The following is a 19,727-nucleotide window of genomic DNA, read 5'->3' as shown; positions in this document are numbered from 1 at the left end:
CTGCCCTCACCCTGAGGAACCCCCTACCCAACATCCCCCGGCAGGGCATTCCCCAACCCCCTCACTGCCCTCACCGTGAGGAACCCCCTACCCAACATCCCCCGGCAGGGCATTCCCCAACCTCACTGCCCTCACCGTTAGGAACCCCCTACCCAACATCCCCCGGCAGGGCATTCCCCAACCCCCTCACTGCCCTCACCGTGAGGAACCCCTGCTTCAAATGGAAGCTCCGTTCCTCTAATCTAAAGGGGGGGCCTCTGGTGCGTTGATTGTTTTTATGGGATAAAAGAACATCCCCCAACTGCCTATAATCCCCTCTAATGTACTTGTACAGAGTAATCATGTCCCCTCGCAAGCGCCTCTTTTCCAGAGAAAACAACCCCAACCCTGACAGTCTAACCTCATAGTTTAACCCTTCCATCCCCTTTACCAGTTTAGTTGCAGTCTCTGCACTCTCTCCAGCTCATTAATATCCTTCTTAAGGACTGGAGCCCAAAACTGCCCCCCATACTCACAGTCACTGCCCCCCATACTCACTGTTACTCTCAAACTCAAGGTGAGGCCTTACCAGGGACCTATAAAGGGGCAAAATTATGTCTCATCCCTTGAGTCAATGCCCTTTTTTATACAAGACAGCACTTTATTTGCTTTAGTAGCCACAGAATGACACTGCCTGGAATTAGACAACTTGTTATCTACAAAAACCCCCAGATCCTTCTCCATTAAGGAAACCCCCAACACACTACCATTCAGTAGATAGTTATGCTGCCCTTGAGTTGTCCTCCCCAAGCCTATCCATTCTTCTGATAACACGGAAACCATTTCATACACGTACTTTCGGGTCCCAAGACAAAGAGACAAAGCCTGGTCGGATGGAATCCATATTTCATATGGGATCATTTTATCTCTTCCCATTTCCCCGAGATAATCCCCCAGCCCGCGAGATGTGGCGCTCAGATGTGTGACTCGCCTAATAAACACACAAGCTCATAAATATTAATTGGTTTCTAATTACAGGCATTACATTTGGATCTCGACCCCCCCCCCCCCCCCAAGTAACAGGAAGGTCACACTTGTGGGGGGAACAGGCAGCATCTGGTTTCATGAGAGGCGCAATAAGGAGTGTGATAGCATCTCACCTTGTGTCACAAACACACACACAGTGTGTACAGGCCTCCAATAGGAACGAATGGGGGCAACTGTCACCCCACAGGGGGGATTGAACTCACAGTCATCATATCAGTTGTGTCACAACCTGCCCCCAACATACGGCACAGTCAGTCGTAGCACAAATCATAGTTTGTCATTATCAGGGTGTTTGCCCAGCCCCACAGTATATAGCACCCAGGGCAGTTTGCCCAGCCCCACAGTATATAGCACCCAGGGCAGTTTGCCCAGCCCCACAGTATATAGCACCCAGGGCAGTGTGCCCAGCCCCACAGTATATAGCACCCAGGGCAGTTTGCCCAGCCCCACAGTATATAGCACCCAGGGCAGTTTGCCCAGCCCCACAGTATATAGCACCCAGGGCAGTTTGCCCAGCCCCACAGTATATAGCACCCAGGGCAGTGTGCCCAGCCCCACAGTATATAGCACCCAGGGCAGTTTGCCCGCCACCACAGTATATAGCACCCAGGGCAGTTTGCCCGCCACCACAGTATATAGCACCCAGGGCAGTTTGCCCAGCCCCACAGTATATAGCACCCAGGGCAGTTTGCCCGCCACCACAGTATATAGCACCCAGGGCAGTTTGCCCGCCACCACAGTATATAGCACCCAGGGCAGTTTGCCCAGCCCCACAGTATATAGCACCCAGGGCAGTTTGCCCAGCCCCACAGTATATAGCACCCAAGGCAGTTTGCCCAGCACCACAGTATATAGCACCCAGGGCAGTTTGCCCGCCACCACAGTATATAGCACCCAGGGCGGTTTGCCTGGCACCACAGTATATAGCACCCAGGGCGGTTTGCCTGGCACCACAGTATATAGCACCCAGGGCGGTTTGCCTGGCACCACAGTATATAGCACCCAGGGCGGTTTGCCTGGCACCACAGTATATAGCACCCAGGGCAGTTTGCCTGGCACCACAGTATATAGCACTCAGCTCACATCACACTATGGGGTTAATATTATCAACGGTCGAGTTTGATTTTTTTTTCAAATCAAGTTTTTTTGAGCATAAAAAACTCAAATTCGAGTTATGGGAAAAACAAAAGGCAAAGTCCAGCCATATTCTCAAACTCGACTTTTTAGAGCTCGCAAATGTAAAAAATTCAAGATATTCAAGTTTTTTTATTCAAACAAATTTTCCTTAACAATAAATTTAACTCGAATTCGCCAACTCAAAAATTGCTAAATAAGCCCAGAAAGTGCCGCCCGCCCTGTGGGCCAAGCTGCCAGATGTGGGCAATGTGCCTGCAGGGACCGGGGCAACTGTCGGAGGCAGAAAACATGATGCCCCTGTCCCGTTGTGGGCACGTTGCCCCCTCTGTTATACAGAGGCCTAATTGTGGCGTATTCCAGGGAACTCACAGAATCCAGTAAGTTTTCCGCCATTGTTACTGTCGCTATTCAGTACCAAACAAGAAAGAGTGCAGAAAGCCTGCGCGTTCCGCCATTGTACTGCCTGTTATTAGCTGTGTTTATCGCTAACCATACGCCATTCTCTCCGCTGCGCAGGGGGTGGGGGGGTCCCACATACTTTGCTCAATACTTTCCCCAATAACACTTAGAAACACAAGTGTGTTTTAATGTATTGAGACTGAAGTATAAAATCTAAGTATTATAATTAAAAATCAAAGGCAGCGGATCGGTTTGAGACAATTAAACGCGGCGGGATGAATGATGTGTAATTTGGTTAATTATTACTCTGCGCCTTCCAAAGGAATATCACTAGGTGGTAAAGGAACATTTAATAAACGTGTTTACCGTCAGCCGACATGTTTACAGTTTGACAGCTCACGATACAAAGTTCTGGAATATAAAGTGACGCTCCTCGTACTTTTCCAGCGCTGATCCCTAGGCTCCTGCCGCATTCGGAGATTTAACCTTTACTATGTCACAGAATAGCCTATTCCTACCAACTCTGCAATTGGTTTTCATTATTTATTTTTTATAGTTTTTGAATTATTCACCTTCCTTTCTGCCAGCTTTCAAATGGGGGTCACTGACCCCGGCAACCAGAAACTATTGCTCTGTGAGGCTCCAGCTTTATTGTTATTGTTACTTTTTATTACTTATCTTTCTATGTAGGCCCTTTACTATTCAAATTTCCATCTTTCGTTTGCAATTTGCAATTGGTTTTCATTTTTGTAATGGTTTTTCAGTTATTTATCGTTTTGTTCAGCAGCTCTCCGTTTGGTATTTCAGCAGCTATCTGGTTTTTAGGGTCTTATTTACCCTAGCAACCAGGCAGTGGTTTAAACAAGAGATAGCAATAGCAGAAGGCCTGCTTAGAAAGATAAGTAATAAATAGTAACAATAACAATAAAATTGTACAGAGCAATTGTTTTTGGCTGCCGGGGTGACCCCCATTTGAAAGTTGGATAGAGCCAGAAGAGGAAGGTAAATAATTCTAAAACTATAATAAATAAATAATGGAAGCCAATTGCAAAGTTACTAGGAATAGGGCATTTTATGGCATACTAAAGGTTAACTTAATGGTGAACCACCCCTTTTATATAGGGATGAACAGGTTTGGGAGCCCAGAGTGACGCACACAGATACTTACCCTTGCACTAATGGCTGATTTTATAACCAGAACTGTTTTGTGTTTTGCAGGTATGGGCTGCTTTTGGGGAGCAGAGAGAAAGTTCTGGAGACAAAAAGGAGTCTTCTCTACCCAAGTTGGCTATTCCGGAGGTTACACAACCAACCCGCTGTATGAAGAAGTCTGCTCGGGTAGGTTTGGCTGGGTGGGATTGCCGACGATACAGAATGCCCCCATCCTTCCTCATAAGCAAGGTCCCTGCTGTTTCAATGGAAATTGTGCTTTTGGGTTTGGCGGTGCCGTTAGTGGCAGAGGAAGGCTGGCATTGCACTGAGGGGAGCGCTAACGTGTTACACAAGCAATTTGCACATATTATATGAACATACACAGATACCAGATCTGACAGTTTGGGAGATTTGCTCCCTATCTCCTTGCTGAAAGGGCAGCTCTGCCACCGGCCTCAATCAGCAGCCACTTACAGCCCTGGGGATTACATTTGGTCTGCATGTTCAACTACATCTCTCAGAATCCCACCGGGAGCCAAAGGGCCTCAAGTAGAAGGAAAGATAAAAATCCCTGGGGTTTGCCAAATGTTAGCCCGCCCCCCCCCCCCCCCCCCCCCCCCCCAGTGATAGTAATCACTTACCTTATACCCCGGGCTGGTGCAGTTTTCTAGATGTTTCTACGCATTACACTAGAGAAGCATTTGTGCGCCCATCATCTTGCATTGTAAAGTATTTGGGCCGGCTTTTCCAATGGATCTCAGGCAGATAGTGGGGCCTGACTGTGCCCTCAGCCCTCCCAGCGAGCCTGATGTCTTTCACTTTTAGTATGATGTAGAGAGTATACTTGCAGTTGGTCTTCATTTTTGTTTATTATTTGTGGGATTATTTGTAGCTTTTTGTTCAGCAGCTCTCCCGTTGGAAATTTCAGCAACTATCTGGTTGCTAGGGTCCAAATTACCGTAGCAACCAGGGAGTGGTTTAAATGAGAGACTGGTATATGAATAGGAGAGGGACTGAATATAAAAATAAGGAATACAAAGTAACAATAACAATAGAACTGGAGCCTCACAGAGCAATCGTTTTTTGGCTGCCGGGGTCAGTGACCCCCCATTTAAAAGCTTTGTTGACCCAACACCAACCCAGTGTCCGTATTTAACCAGCCCAGAGAATGAATGGCTGCATGGGCCCTCCCGTTAATCCCACGGACAGAGCTGCGGCGCAATTAAACCACCTGATTCGAGGGTTAATGATCTGGGAAAGATTCAGATAAAGCGATTTTCAAACCCAAATCTTCCGAGCAAATGCAAGCACTTAATTAAAGGGAGCAACGTTCCCCTCGGTTTCTATAGTAACTCGGCACGGGAAGGGACGGCGAGGAGAAGGTGTTCTTGCTGTAATGAGAATACGTTGGAACATTTCCTATTGTATCTGTCACTGTCGGGATAATGGATCCGTGGCCGCTCTGAATACGGCAAGAAAACGGCACCAATTCTGTGTGGGATGGAACCTCCTTTATATAAAGGAACCAAAAAGGTTTATCATGGAATATCCCCCAGACCCGGACGTATACCTTCTAATGTAGGGTGCCAGGGAAGCTTCACCCACACATTTATTCTCATGGTAAATAGGCTCCTCCCCCACCCATAATCCTCAGAGTTACACAGAGGGGTTGGCTGCCATCTTTGGCCATATTATATTCTGTGTCTGGGTCCTGGATGCCGATTCTCAGCCAGAATAATGTCAGTCTGTGTATGTTCTAGCACAGGGGTCCCCAACCTTTCTTACTCGTGGGCCATAGTCAAACGTAAAAAGACTTGGGGAGCAACACAAGCACCATAAAAGTTCATGGAGGTGCCAAATAAGGGCTGTGATTGGCTATTAGGCAGCCTCTATGCATCCTATCAGCTTACAGGGGCTTTATTTGGTAGGAAATCTTGTTTTTATTCAACCAAAACTTGCCCCCAAGTCAGGAATTCAAAAATAACTCCCTGGTTTGGGGGCACTGAGAGCAACATCCAAGGGGTTTGGGAGCAACATGTTCCCCCCGAGCCACTGGTTGGGGATCACTGCTCTAGGAGGTGGACAATCTCTGTCGAGGAACCAGAAACCAGATCTGACATGGCCAAAGATGGCAGCCGCCAACCCAATTTCCCAACTTTGCAGATATGTTTCAGGCTGGGGCACAGAATCGGTTTGAAAAGGTAGTGGGTTCAATCTTCTTTACATTAATTTAAGAGCGTTAGCGAATACGGTTACCACCCTTCATAAATACTGTGATGCCAAACGTCGGCAAACCGGGGGCAATCCATTTAGGTTGGAAGGCAAAGTGCAAAAGATGTCAGATTGTGCCCATTTTAGTAGTGCGCGCCATGCCTTCCACTTTGTAAATCAGCCCTTCTGCCTCTTTAGTTTGCCAGGTGTGTATGAGTTCCCTGTGCCCTCCTTTGGCTTCCTGTTGGCGGCCATTGTTGGTATTTGGGGGAAAATCACAGTGCATAATCCTTATCTGTGGTCATTTAAATGGGACGTATGTCGACATTACCCCTGCCATACCCAGCTATACCCTGCCATGCCCAGTTATACCCCTGCCATACCCAGCTATACCCTGCCATGCCCAGTTATACCCTGCCATGGCCAGTTATACCCTGCCATACCCAGTTATACCCTTGCCATGCCCAGTTATTCCCTGCCATGCCCAGTTATACCCCTGCCATGCCCAGTTATTCCCTGCCATGCCCAGTTATACCCCTGCCATGCCCAGTTACACCCTGCCATGCCCAGTTATACCCCTGCCATGCCCAGTTACATCCTGCCATGCCCAGTTATACCTTGCCATGCCCAGTTATACCCCTGCCATGCCCAGTTACACCCTGCCATGCCCTTATCTGCCACAGTATTTTTACAGTAGAGTATTTCTTGTTCTCTGTCTATCATGCAGTAATAATAAGTGTTACGCTAATCGCTTGATTTAAATCTGATAGAATACAATCAGAAAGCCTTGTTCCATCAGAGAGGGTGTATGATGAATAAAGGGCACCGGATCCTGCTAGAGAGCGGAATGGGACTCCCAGTCACCCCTACGGGGAGGGTAGAAGGAGAAGACTAAGATTTCAGGACAATTCACTGTTCTTTCAGCCCCAAGCAGCAATATCTCCATAGAAGACTCCATCCCCTAAAGCCAATGCTAATTTGCTTGCTATCACCCCATGCCAGTCTCGTGTTGGCGACGGTGCCAGCTTGTTTCTGGTTTATTGCCAGGAAATCTTTTACAGCACGACGCTGCCTGGAAGCCAAAAGAATGAGGAATTCGCCCAGGAATAATATCACGGAGCATCTTCTGCGCCGCGTTGCCAATTGCCGACCCTGGCAGCACATTCTGAGTGTTTATGGGTGCCAGCCTTTATTGGGTGCCAGTGAGAATAGGGAGGCAGAAATATGCGGAGACTTTATAATGTGCTGAATGGCTGCCACTTGCATTTAGGTTACGTTCCCAGGCAAGGTAACAGCCCATGTGTATTTGGGATGGATCAGGGTTGATCTCCAGCTGTGGAGTAAATCTTATCAACAGCTGAGGGTTTTGTGGCTCTGTACTAGCTCCGAGGGCTTGGTGCTTCATATGGACCATTTATAGCCCCATTGGACTCCAACAGCAATGTCTGTTTTCTCCCGGGCTTCTCAGCCATCTTGCCTATCAACGTCTTGTAATGGCTATGGGGCAACTTGAGGGAACCAGTGTCACCAATATTCAGGTCTCCATTTTCCACTCAAGTAAAGAAGAACAAATTATTCTTATTAACATTTATTTATAAAGCGCCAACATATTCCGCAGCGTTGGTTATTGTATAGTGAGGCCTTTAGGCAACAGATCGGACTGCTCATTTCCATGCAGTATCATTGAACAGAGGGCACTAGCAGGCAATAGCAGTTTTACTTGTAGGGGCAAACAGTGTTCTGCAGTTGCTCTTCCTGCCCTGATTTTGCCATCTTGCCCTAATGTCACCATGTTGCCCTGATTTCACTATCTTGCCCTAATGCTGCCATCTTGCCCTGATTTTGCCATCTTGTCCTGATTTTGCCATGTTTTCCTAATGCTGCCATCTTGCCCTGATTTCTCCATCTTGCCCTAATGTCACATCTTACCCTAATGCTGCCATCTTGCCCTGATGTCCCCATATTGCCCTAATGTCACCATCTGTCCCTAATGCTGCCATCTTGCCCTGATTTCTCCATCTTGCCCTACAGCTTCCATCTTGCCCTGTTGTCACCATCTTGTCCTAATGCTGCCATCTTGCCCTGATTTCTCCATCTTGCCCTAAAGCTGCCATCTTGCCCTATTGTCACCATCTTGCCCTATTGTCACCATCTTGTCCTAATGCTGCTGTCTTCCGCTGATTTCTCCTTCTTGCCCTATTTTCGCCATCTTGCCCTGATTTTGCTATCTTGCCCTACAGCTGTCATCTTGCCCTAATGTCCCCATCTTGCCCTGATGTCACCATCTTTCCCTAATGCTGCCATCTTGCCCTGATTTCTTCTTCTTGCCCTATTGTCGCCATCTTGCCCTGATTTTGCTATCTTGCCCTAAAGCTGTCATCTTGCCCTGCTGTCTCCATCTTTCCCTGATTTTTCCATCTTGCCCTACTGCTGCCATCTTGCCCTAATGCTGCCATCTTGCCCTATTGTCATCATCTTGCCCTAATGCTACCATCTTGCCCTAAAGCTGGCATCTTGCCCTACTGTCTCCATCTTGCCCTGATTTCTCCATCTTGTCCTAATGCTGCCATCTTTCCCTGATTTTTCCATCTTGCCCTAATGCTGCCATCTTGCCCTATTGTCATCATCTTGCCCTAATGCTGCCATCTTGCCCTAATGTCACCATCTGTCCCTAATGCTGCCATCTTCCCCTGATTCCTCCATCTTGCCCTACAGCTGCCATCTTGCCCTACAGCTGCCATCTTGCCCTACAGCTGCCGTCTTGCCCTACTGTCTCCATCTTGCTGTAATGCTGCCATCTTGCCCTGATTTCACCATCTTGCCCTACTGTCGCCCTCTCGCTATGCTATACTTATTATACTCACTAACACTCTTTGTACCGGCAATGGCAGTTCTGTAATTCCCTGTCCCACACGCTTATTTGTAACATATAAAACTGCCAAACTGAGGTGACGGTACCAATAATTCTATACAAAGAGACCCTCCTACCCTTCCTGCTCTGCATTTTAGTTATATTACTGCATGCTGTGTTAATACTGACATTTCCTTACATACCAGAACGTTAGGGTCTATAATTACGCACCCCGGCTGCAGAATGCGTCACACCACATATTTGTCGTGTCTCTTTGGTTTTCACCTTGTGTGCCTTGTGCCGGCAATAAAGAGTTTTATTTTATAACTTTGTCACAACTGTAATTTGTTATTTTCATGATCATAGGCTTCCTAATGTCAAACATGTAGGCCCTTGTTTTGTATTGTGTTGTATAGTCTAGTCTATAATCTGCATTGTCTTATATATACGGGGTGCTTATTTGTGCCCTGGGTTCCCCTGGAACTATAGCAGGGTGACTGTTACCCCAATGTTTCTATATATCTGTAACCTTGTTATGGGCTAAGGGGGCCCAGCCTGAAGGCCAGTTAGGGGGGATTTGGGGTGAGTGCTTATTTGTGCCCTGGGTACCCCTGGAACTATAGCGGGGTGACTGTTACCCCAATGTTTCTATATATCTGTAACCTTGTTATGGGCTAAGGGGGCCCAGCCTGAAGGCCAGTTAGGGGGGATTTGGGGTGAGTGCTTATTTGTGCCCTGGGTACCCCTGGAACTATAGCGGGGTGACTGTTACCCCAATGTTTCTATATATCTGTAACCTTGTTATGGGCTAAGGGGGCCCAGCCTGAAGGCCAGTTAGGGGGGATTTGGGGTGAGTGCTTATTTGTGCCCTGGGTACCCCTGGAACTATAGCAGGGTGACTGTTACCCCAATGTTTCTATATATCTGTAACCTTGTTATGGGCTAAGGGGGCCCAGCCTGAAGGCCAGTTAGGGGGGGGATTTGGGGTGAGTGCTTATTTGTGCCCTGGGTACCCCTGGAACTATAGCAGGGTGACTGTTACCCAATGTTTCTATATATCTGTAACCTTGTTATGGGCTAAGGGGGCCCAGCCTGAAGGCCAGTTAGGGGGGGGATTTGGGGTGAGTGCTTATTTGTGCCCTGGGTACCCCTGGAACTATAGCGGGGTGACTGTTACCCCAATGTTTCTATATATCTGTAACCTTGTTATGGGCTAAGGGGGCCCAGCCTGAAGGCCAGTTAGGGGGGAATTGGGGTGAGTGCTTATTTGTGCCCTGGGTACCCTGGAACTATAGCAGGGTGACTGTTACCCCAATGTTTCTATATATCTGTAACCTTGTTATGGGCTAAGGGGGCCCAGCCTGAAGGCCAGTTAGGGGGGAATTGGGGGTGAGTGCTTATTTGTGCCCTGGGTACCCCTGGAACTATAGCGGGGTGACTGTTACCCCAATGTTTCTATATATCTGTAACCTTGTTATGGGCTAAGGGGGCCCAGCCTGAAGGCCAGTTAGGGGGGGATTTGGGGTGAGTGCTTATTTGTGCCCTGGGTACCCCTGGAACTATAGCAGGGTGACTGTTACCCCCAATGTTTCTATATATCTGTAACCTTGTTATGGGCTAAGGGGGCCCAGCCTGAAGGCCAGTTAGGGGGGGATTTGGGGTGAGTGCTTATTTGTGCCCTGGGTACCCCTGGAACTATAGCGGGGTGACTGTTACCCCAATGTTTCTATATATCTGTAACCTTGTTATGGGCTAAGGGGGCCCAGCCTGAAGGCCAGTTAGGGGGGGATTTGGGGTGAGTGCTTATTTGTGCCCTGGGTACCCCTGGAACTATAGCAGGGTGACTGTTACCCCAATGTTTCTATATATCTGTAACCTTGTTATGGGCTAAGGGGGCCCAGCCTGAAGGCCAGTTAGGGGGAGATTTGGCTTGATTGCATATGGTGGATACACATGTAACTATAGAGGAGCACCGATGCTGGCTAGACATCACCTGTGTGTAGATCAGGACATCTGGAGAAACATTCTCTTTACAAATCAGTCAAATCTGGATTTGTTTGGCTGCAGTTCCACTTGTCATGTTTTTTTTAAATTTAGGTTTTGGGCTGATTTGATGCTTCAGGCCCTGCACAGCTTCCCATCGGTGAGCCAACGAGAGATTCCTCCATGTGCCAGAGATAATAGTTGAATAGATTTCAGACCATCTGTCAAAAAGCTTAAGCTGAAGTGAATATAGCTCCGGCAGTAGGACAATCATCCAACCCCTTCCAGCAAATCTGCCCCAGAATGGCTCCAAAAGATAACATGGAAGGTCTTAGTTACCATTTGAAGGGGATTTGCTGGCCATAAAGTCCAAACATTTGTGTGTAAAATCACTGGACAGAAAGTGTTTGCAACCATTTTCTTTGGATTTTTCTAGGATTCTGATTCAGTTTGATATTTGGCCGAATCTTCGGTGCATCCCCTAGTGTATGATCATTTTTGGGTTTTTTTTTATATGCTGCCTGACCCTACAAGTTATCTGTCCAATCAGCTGAGGGGATGAATGGGTGGATACTGTATGATATTTTATGGTTCAGTTTACTTGGGACAACTCCTCAAGACTTTTTTATCTGCCGACGGACAATGCACCGGCCAACAAGGTGCCGAGTAAGATGAAAAATTTCAGTGGCCAAGATCATCTGTGGTCCAACAGGGTTGCAGGATAGTCATCCCCAAAATGACATATATGCCAAGATGGTAGGGCAGTATGGCCAAAATCGTCCAAACTGCCAAACCAAATGTAGACATGTATGCCAGGCAGATATGGTTTATGTCAAGCAGATATGAAATCAATGAGGGCTATTGTTTTCCATGAAGTCACATCAATGCCTATCAACCAAAGTCTTCTTGGTTTGAATTTACAAGCAGGCTTTCTGCCACACATTGCGGTACAGTTAATCCTTAATTCCATGGGATGATTGGTCAAAAATTTAGGACAATGGCTACCAACATGGGGATATGAAATTGCATGTTCCTATGGATCCCATCAGTTTTGGTTCAAAAACATTAGAGATCACCTGTTGCGATGGGAAAGAGAGAGCAGATAAGACACCTACTGACTAGACTACATTGTGCCCTGCTTTATATCTCAGATCCTTTTTGTCCGACACTGTGCAAATGAAGACACTTAACTCAGGGTACCTGTATTACTGCTGGACATTATGATACTTTATTATTGGACATACATAAAAATGAATGCCGATTTCCTGTTGCCTTGTAACATCTTGCTTCATTTTTATGTTTTTCCATTAAAAAGGTATCATGATCATCAATATTGTCTTTTTTGTGTGTGACCTGCACTTCTAGACACAGCACTTTTATTAGACCAACAAATATTAATGCCATAATACTGCCAGATGTGGCATGTAATTCCACCGGCCTCGTTATAAAAGCAATATATAAGCGAATGCAACATAACCATTGAGATAGAAAGGTGCTACTATGTAATAACAGGCAAGACCAATGCCTTATTGTTGGCTGACATTTGGGGTAGAAAGTTCTGGAAGGTGCTAGGATAGGGTGAAGCTCATTCCATTGATTGATGAAAGTGGTATGAACCATACTTGACTACCGGAACAGCAACCAACCAAAGAAATGCCAAATGTATCCTGTTTATTAGTGGATGGAAGGTACTAAGATAGGGTGAAGCTCATTCCATTGATCAGTGAAAGTGGTATAAACCATACTTGACTTCCTGAAGAGCAACCAACCAAAGAAATGCCAACCGTGTCCTGTTTATTAGTGAATGGAAGGTGCTAGGATAGTGTGAAGCTCAGTCCATTGATCGATGAAAGTGGTATAAACCATACTTAACTACCTGCAGAGCAACCATCCAAAGAAATGCCAACCGTGTCCTGTTTATTAGTGGATGGAAGGTGCTAGTATAGGGTGAAGCTCATTCCATTGATCAATGAACATGCTATAAACCATACTTGACTACCGGAAGAGCAACCATCCAAAGAAATGCCAACTGTGTCCTGTTTATTAGTGGATGGAAAGAGCTAGGATAGGGTGAAGCTCATTCCATTGATCAATGAACATGGTGTAAACCATACTTGACTACCGGAAGAGCAACCATCCAAAGAAATGCCAACTGTGTCCTGTTTATTAGTGAATGGAAGGTGCTAGGATAGTGTGAAGCTCAGTCCATTGATCGATGAAAGTGGTATAAACCATACTTAACTACCTGCAGAGCAACCAACCAAAGAAATGCCAACCGTGTCCTGTTTATTAGTGAATGGAAGGTGCTAGTATAGGGTGAAGCTCATTCCATTGATCAATGAACATGGTATAAACCATACTTGACTACCGGAAGAGCAACCATCCAAAGAAATGCCAACTGTGTCCTGTTTATTAGTGGATGGAAAGAGCTAGGATAGGGTGAAGCTCATTCCATTGATCAATGAACATGGTATAAACCATACTTGACTACCGGAAGAGCAACCATCCAAAGAAATGCCAACTGTGTCCTGTTTATTAGCGGATGGAAAGAGCTAGGATAGGGTGAAGTTCATTCCATTGATCAATGAAAGTGGTATAATCCATACTTGACTACCGGAAGAGCAACCATCCAAAGAAATGCCAACTGTATCCTGAGGTGGCAAGGAGAAGGGAGAACTATTGTCTTGGGTGCTACTAGCTCTTGGCCAGGGTCTCTGAGCCAAACCAGTGTCCTGCTGGCCCGATATCTGTCAGGCACCACTGGGTGAGGATTGTATGGACCCATTTGATGAATACCCAACCCAACAAGTTCCCTATGGTTATTGGAACAACACAATGTTTTAGGGACCCATCACAAAGTGTGTACAAATTGGTGGCCCAGGAGGGTATATACATTTATCTGATGGTGTAAAAGTGGTTTCTTAATATGAGTATGAGTCTCCTTATCCAGAAACTCCATATTAATTATATCTTAGCTGGGATCAAGTACAGGTACTGTTTTATTATTACAGAGAAAAGGGAATCATTTAACCATTAAATAAACCCAATAGGGCTGTTCTGCCCCCAATAAGGGGTAATTATATCTTAGTTGGGATCAAGTACAGGTACTGTTTTATTATTACAGAGAAAAGGGAATCATTTAACCATTAAATAAACCCAATAGGACTGTTCTGCCCCAATAAGGGGTAATTATATCTTAGCTGGGATCAAGTACAGGTACTGTTTTATTATTACAGAGAAAAGGGAATCATTTAACCATGAAATAACCCCAATAGGGCTGTTCTGCCCCAATAAGGGGTAATTATATCTTAGTTGGGATCAAGTACAGGTACTGTTTTATTATTACAGAGAAAAGGGAATCATTTAACCATGAAATAAATCCAATAGGGCTGTTCTGCCCCCAATAAGGGGTAATTATATCTTAGTTTGGATCAAGTACAGGTACTGTTTTATTATTACAGAGAAAAGGGAATCATTTAACCATGAAATAAACCCAATAGGGCTGTTCTGCCCCCAATAAGGGGTAATTATATCTTAGTTGGGATCAAGTACAGGTACTGTTTTATTATTACAGGGAAAAGGGAATCATTTAACCATTAAATAAACCCAATAGGACTGTTCTGCCCCAATAAGGGGTAATTATATCTTAGTTGGGATCAAGTACAGGTACTGTTTTATTATTACAGAGAAAAGGGAATCATTTGACCATTAAATAAACCCAATAGGGCTGTTCTGCCCCCAATAAGGGGTAATTATATCTTAGTTGGGATCAAGTACAGGTACTGTTTTATTATTACAGAGAAAAGGGAATCATTTAACCATGAAATAAACCCAATAGGGCTGTTCTGCCCCAATAAGGGGTAATTATATCTTAGTTGGGATCAAGTACAGGTACTGTTTTATTATTACAGAGAAAAGGGAATCATTTAACCATTAAATAAACCCAATAGGGCTGTTCTGCCCCCAATAAGGGGTAATTATATCTTAGTTGGGATCAAGTACAGGTACTGTTTTATTATTACAGAGAAAAGGGAATCATTTAACCATGAAATAAACCCAATACGGCTGTTCTGCCCCAATAAGGGGTAAGTATATCTTAGTTGGGATCAAGTACAGGTACTGTTTTATTATTACAGAGAAAAGGGAATCATTTAACCATTAAATAAACCCAATAGGGCTGTTCTGCCCCAATAAGGGGTAATTATATCTTAGTTGGGATCAAGTACAGGTACTGTTTTATTATTACAGAGAAAAGGGAATCATTTAACCATTAAATAAACCCAATAGGGCTGTTCTGCCCCAATAAGGGGTAATTATATCTTAGTTGGGATCAAGTACAGGTACTGTTTTATTATTACAGAGAAAAGGGAATCATTTGACCATTAAATAAACCCAATAGGGCTGTTCTGCCCCAATAAGGGGTAATTATATCTTAGTTGGGATCAAGTACAGGTACTGTTTTATTATTACAGAGAAAAGGGAATCATTTAACCATTAAATAAACCCAATAGGGCTGTTCTGCCCCCAATAAGGGGTAATTATATCTTAGTTGGGATCAAGTACAGGTACTGTTTTATTATTACAGAGAAAAGGGAATCATTTAACCATGAAATAAACCCAATAGGGCTGTTCTGCCCCAATAAGGGGTAATTATATCTTAGTTGGGATCAAGTACAGGTACTGTTTTATTATTACAGAGAAAAGGGAATCATTTAACCATTAAATAAACCCAATAGGGCTGTTCTGCCCCAATAAGGGGTAATTATATCTTAGTTGGGATCAAGTACAGGTACTGTTTTATTATTACAGAGAAAAGGGAATCATTTAACCATTAAATAAACCCAATAGGGCTGTTCTGCCCCCAATAAGGGGTAATTATATCTTAGTTGGGATCAAGTACAGGTACTGTTTTATTATTACAGAGAAAAGGGAATCATTTAACCATTAAATAAACCCAACTAGAGATATTACCCGGTGCTACACAAATAAGCCTAAGTGCATCTCATTCTATGGAAATAACCAACATTTTGTTGAAATTAAGTAGCCGCTCTTTTAAGATCCTGACCTGAATTATCCTCCTCGGTCGTTTGATACTTATTATTGCTTTCTAGACTCTCCCATCCGTCATTCAGACAAGATTTTTATTTTATTTTTTATTTTTTTAAAAGGTAGCAATTTACTTGAAATTGTTATTTTTAAAAAAAGATTTGTTATTTTGGCCTTTCAGATGTGGATTTGCTCTTTCTACATTGTTATTGCCATTGAAAAAAAAAAGAAAATAAATACTTCCTAGGAAAGAAATGCTTTTTCGCCCATTAGTTCAAAAGAAATAAAATAAAAATGTTTTAAAGCTTACAAAACACATACTTTACTTCTCTGCTTTAGTCACTGTATTTTGAGGGAGACTGCAATTTGTAGTGAATTATTTGTTAATCCTCTCAGCACCAGAGATACCAACTACAGACCTATTAACTGCTCATTTTTACTTGCTATTCCCACCGTCCCTTCCCAGAGGCTATTATCCCCCTACTGCTACTATAGGCACCATCTCTCCCTACTATACCTGCTATCCCACAGCCCCAGTCCCTTCCCAGAGGCTATTATCCCCCCACTGCTACTATAGGCACCATCTCTCCCTACTATACCTGCTATCCCACAGCCCCAGTCCCTTCCTAGAGGCTATTATCCCCCCACTGCTACTATAGGCACCATCTCTCCCTACTATACCTGCTATCCCACAGCCCCAGTCCCTTCCCAGAGGCTATTATCCCCCCACTGCTACTATAGGCACCATCTCTCCCTACTATACCTGCTATCCCACAGCCCCAGTCCCTTCCCAGAGGCTATTATCCCACTGCTACTATAGGCACCATCTCTCCCTACTATACCTGCTATCCCACAGCCCCAGTCCCTTCCCAGAGGCTATTATCCCCCACTGCTACTATAGGCACCATCTCTCCCTACTATACCTGCTATCCCACAGCCCCAGTCCCTTCCCAGAGGCTATTATCCCCCTACTGCTACTATAGGCACCATCTCTCCCTACTATACCTGCTATCCCACAGCCCCAGTCCCTTCCCAGAGGCTATTATCCCCCCACTGCTACTATAGGCACCATCTCTCCCTACTATACCTGCTATCCCACAGCCCCAGTCCCTTCCCAGAGGCTATTATCCCCCCACTGCTACTATAGGCACCATCTCTCCCTACTATACCTGCTATCCCCCAGTCCCTTCCCAGAGGCTATTATCCCCCCACTGCTACTATAGGCACCATCTCTCCCTACTATACCTGCTATCCCACAGCCCCAGTCCCTTCCCAGAGGCTATTATCCCCCCACTGCTACTATAGGCACCATCTCTCCCTACTATACCTGCTATCCCACAGCCCCAGTCCCTTCCCAGAGGCTATTATCCCACTGCTACTATAGGCACCATCTCTCCCTACTATACCTGCTATCCCACAGCCCCAGTCCCTCCCCAGAGGCTATTATCCCCCCACTGCTACTATAGGCACCATCTCTCCCTACTATACCTGCTATCCCACAGCCCCAGTCCCTTCCCAGAGGCTATTATCCCCCACTGCTACTATAGGCACCATCTCTCCCCACTCTACCTGCTATCCCACAGCCCCAGTCCCTTCCCAGAGGCTATTATCCCACTGCTACTATAGGCACCATCTCTCCCTACTATACCTGCTATCCCACAGCCCCAGTCCCTTCCCAGAGGCTATTATCCCCCACTGCTACTATAGGCACCATCTCTCCCTACTATACCTGCTATCCCACAGCCCCAGTCCCTTCCCAGAGGCTATTATCCCCCCACTGCTACTATAGGCACCATCTCTCCCTACTATACCTGCTATCCCACAGCCCCAGTCCCTTCCCAGAGGCTATTATCCCACTGCTACTATAGGCACCATCTCTCCCTACTATACCTGCTATCCCACAGCCCCAGTCCCTACCCAGAGGCTATTATCCCCCCACTGCTACTATAGGCACCATCTCTCCCTACTATACCTGCTATCCCACAGCCCCAGTCCCTTCCCAGAGGCTATTATCCCCCCACTGCTACTATAGGCACCATCTCTCCCTACTATACCTGCTGTCCCACAGCCCCAGTCCCTTCCCAGAGGCTATTATCCCCCCACTGCTACTATAGGCACCATCTCTCCCTACTATACCTGCTATCCCACAGCCCCAGTCCCTTCCCAGAGGCTATTATCCCCCCACTGCTACTATAGGCACCATCTCTCCCTACTATACCTGCTATCCCACAGCCCCAGTCCCTTCCCAGAGGCTATTATCCCCCACTGCTACTATAGGCACCATCTCTCCCTACTATACCTGCTATCCCACAGCCCCAGTCCTTTCCCAGAGGCTATTATCCCCCCACTGCTACTATAGGCACCATCTCTCCCTACTATACCTGCTATCCCACAGCCCCAATCCCTTCCCAGAGGCTATTATCCCCCACTGCTACTATAGGCACCATCTCTCCCTACTATACCTGCTATCCCACAGCCCCAGTCCCTTCCCAGAGGCTATTATCCCCCCACTGCTACTATAGGCACCATCTCTCCCTACTATACCTGCTATCCCACAGCCCCAGTCCCTTCCCAGAGGCTATTATCCCCCCACTGCTACTATAGGCACCATCTCTCCCTACTATACCTGCTATCCCACAGCCCCAGTCCCTTCCCAGAGGCTATTATCCCCCCACTGCTACTATAGGCACCATCTCTCCCTACTATACCTGCTATCCCACAGCCCCAGTCCCTTCCCAGAGGCTATTATCCCCCCACTGCTACTATAGGCACCATCTCTCCCTACTATACCTGCTATCCCACAGCCCCAGTCCCTTCCCAGAGGCTATTATCCCCCACTGCTACTATAGGCACCATCTCTCCCTACTATACCTGCTATCCCACAGCCCCAATCCCTTCCCAGAGGCTATTTTCCCCCACTGCTACTATAGGCACCATCTCTCCCTACTATACCTGCTATCCCACAGCCCCAGTCCCTTCCCAGAGGCTATTATCCCCCCACTGCTACTATAGGCACCATCTCTCCCTACTATACCTGCTATCCCACAGCCCCAGTCCCTTCCCAGAGGCTATTATCCCCCACTGCTACTATAGGCACCATCTCTCCCTACTATACCTGCTATCCCACAGCCCCAATCCCTTCCCAGAGGCTATTATCCCCCCACTGCTACTATAGGCACCATCTCTCCCTACTATACCTGCTATCCCACAGCCCCAGTCCCTTCCCAGAGGCTATTATCCCCCCGCTGCTACTATAGGCACCATCTCTCCCTACTATACCTGCTATCCCACAGCCCCAGTCCCTTCCCAGAGGCTATTATCCCCCCACTGCTACTATAGGCACCATCTCTCCCTACTATACCTGCTATCCCACAGCCCCAGTCCCTTCCCAGAGGCGATTCAAGCATGATCGTGACATTTTAGAAATACAGCAATGATCGTGTTTTATTTGAATTTATACCATGTCGAGTTATTCGACTTTCAAGGCCGGAAAAAAAAACCTAAATTTAGTTAATGTGCCTCTAGGTGTACATTAATTACTCCATAAATATTCTACTAAATAAAAACAGAGTTTGCTATAAAACTGGCGCGTCTCGTTGCTGTATAAATTGTACTGGAATCTATCAAACGTTCCCTTTGTGCGGATGTTAAATTACGGTTAAATAGGACACTCTGGCTGGAAGGGGAAGATAATTCATTATTTACTTGTAATTAATTTGGAAGCCAGTCCTGCACAGCATATTGTATGGTGATTCTGTTGGATTGTGTCTTGTTTAGGACGGACGGGACATGCAGAAGTTGTTCGAGTCGTCTATGAGCCGGGAACCATCAGCTTCGAGAAATTGCTCAAGGTCTTTTGGGAGAATCATGACCCGACACAAGGTAGAGCGACGAGTTAGCCCGTATTTAATTATCTGCTAAT

General features: G+C 46.0%; 1 protein-coding gene across 2 annotated transcripts in view; it reads left to right on the top strand.

Annotated features, from left to right (window-relative positions):
• The window catches only part of msra.1 (methionine sulfoxide reductase A, gene 1), a 125,250-nt gene that overhangs the window by 88,959 nt on the left and 16,564 nt on the right, over positions 1 to 19,727 (top strand). For both annotated transcript variants that reach the window (XM_031903080.1, XM_031903081.1), the window contains exons 4-5: positions 3,781 to 3,900; positions 19,583 to 19,687. In XM_031903080.1, coding sequence (XP_031758940.1) covers positions 3,781 to 3,900; positions 19,583 to 19,687 — 225 coding nt within the window. The remainder of the gene's footprint in view (positions 1 to 3,780; positions 3,901 to 19,582; positions 19,688 to 19,727) is intronic.

This window comes from Xenopus tropicalis, chromosome 5 (assembly GCF_000004195.4).
Source record: "Xenopus tropicalis strain Nigerian chromosome 5, UCB_Xtro_10.0, whole genome shotgun sequence".
Lineage (NCBI taxonomy): Eukaryota > Metazoa > Chordata > Amphibia > Anura > Pipidae > Xenopus > Xenopus tropicalis.
Note: the sequence above shows the minus strand (reverse complement) of the source record. Positions and strands in the feature narration are given on the sequence as shown.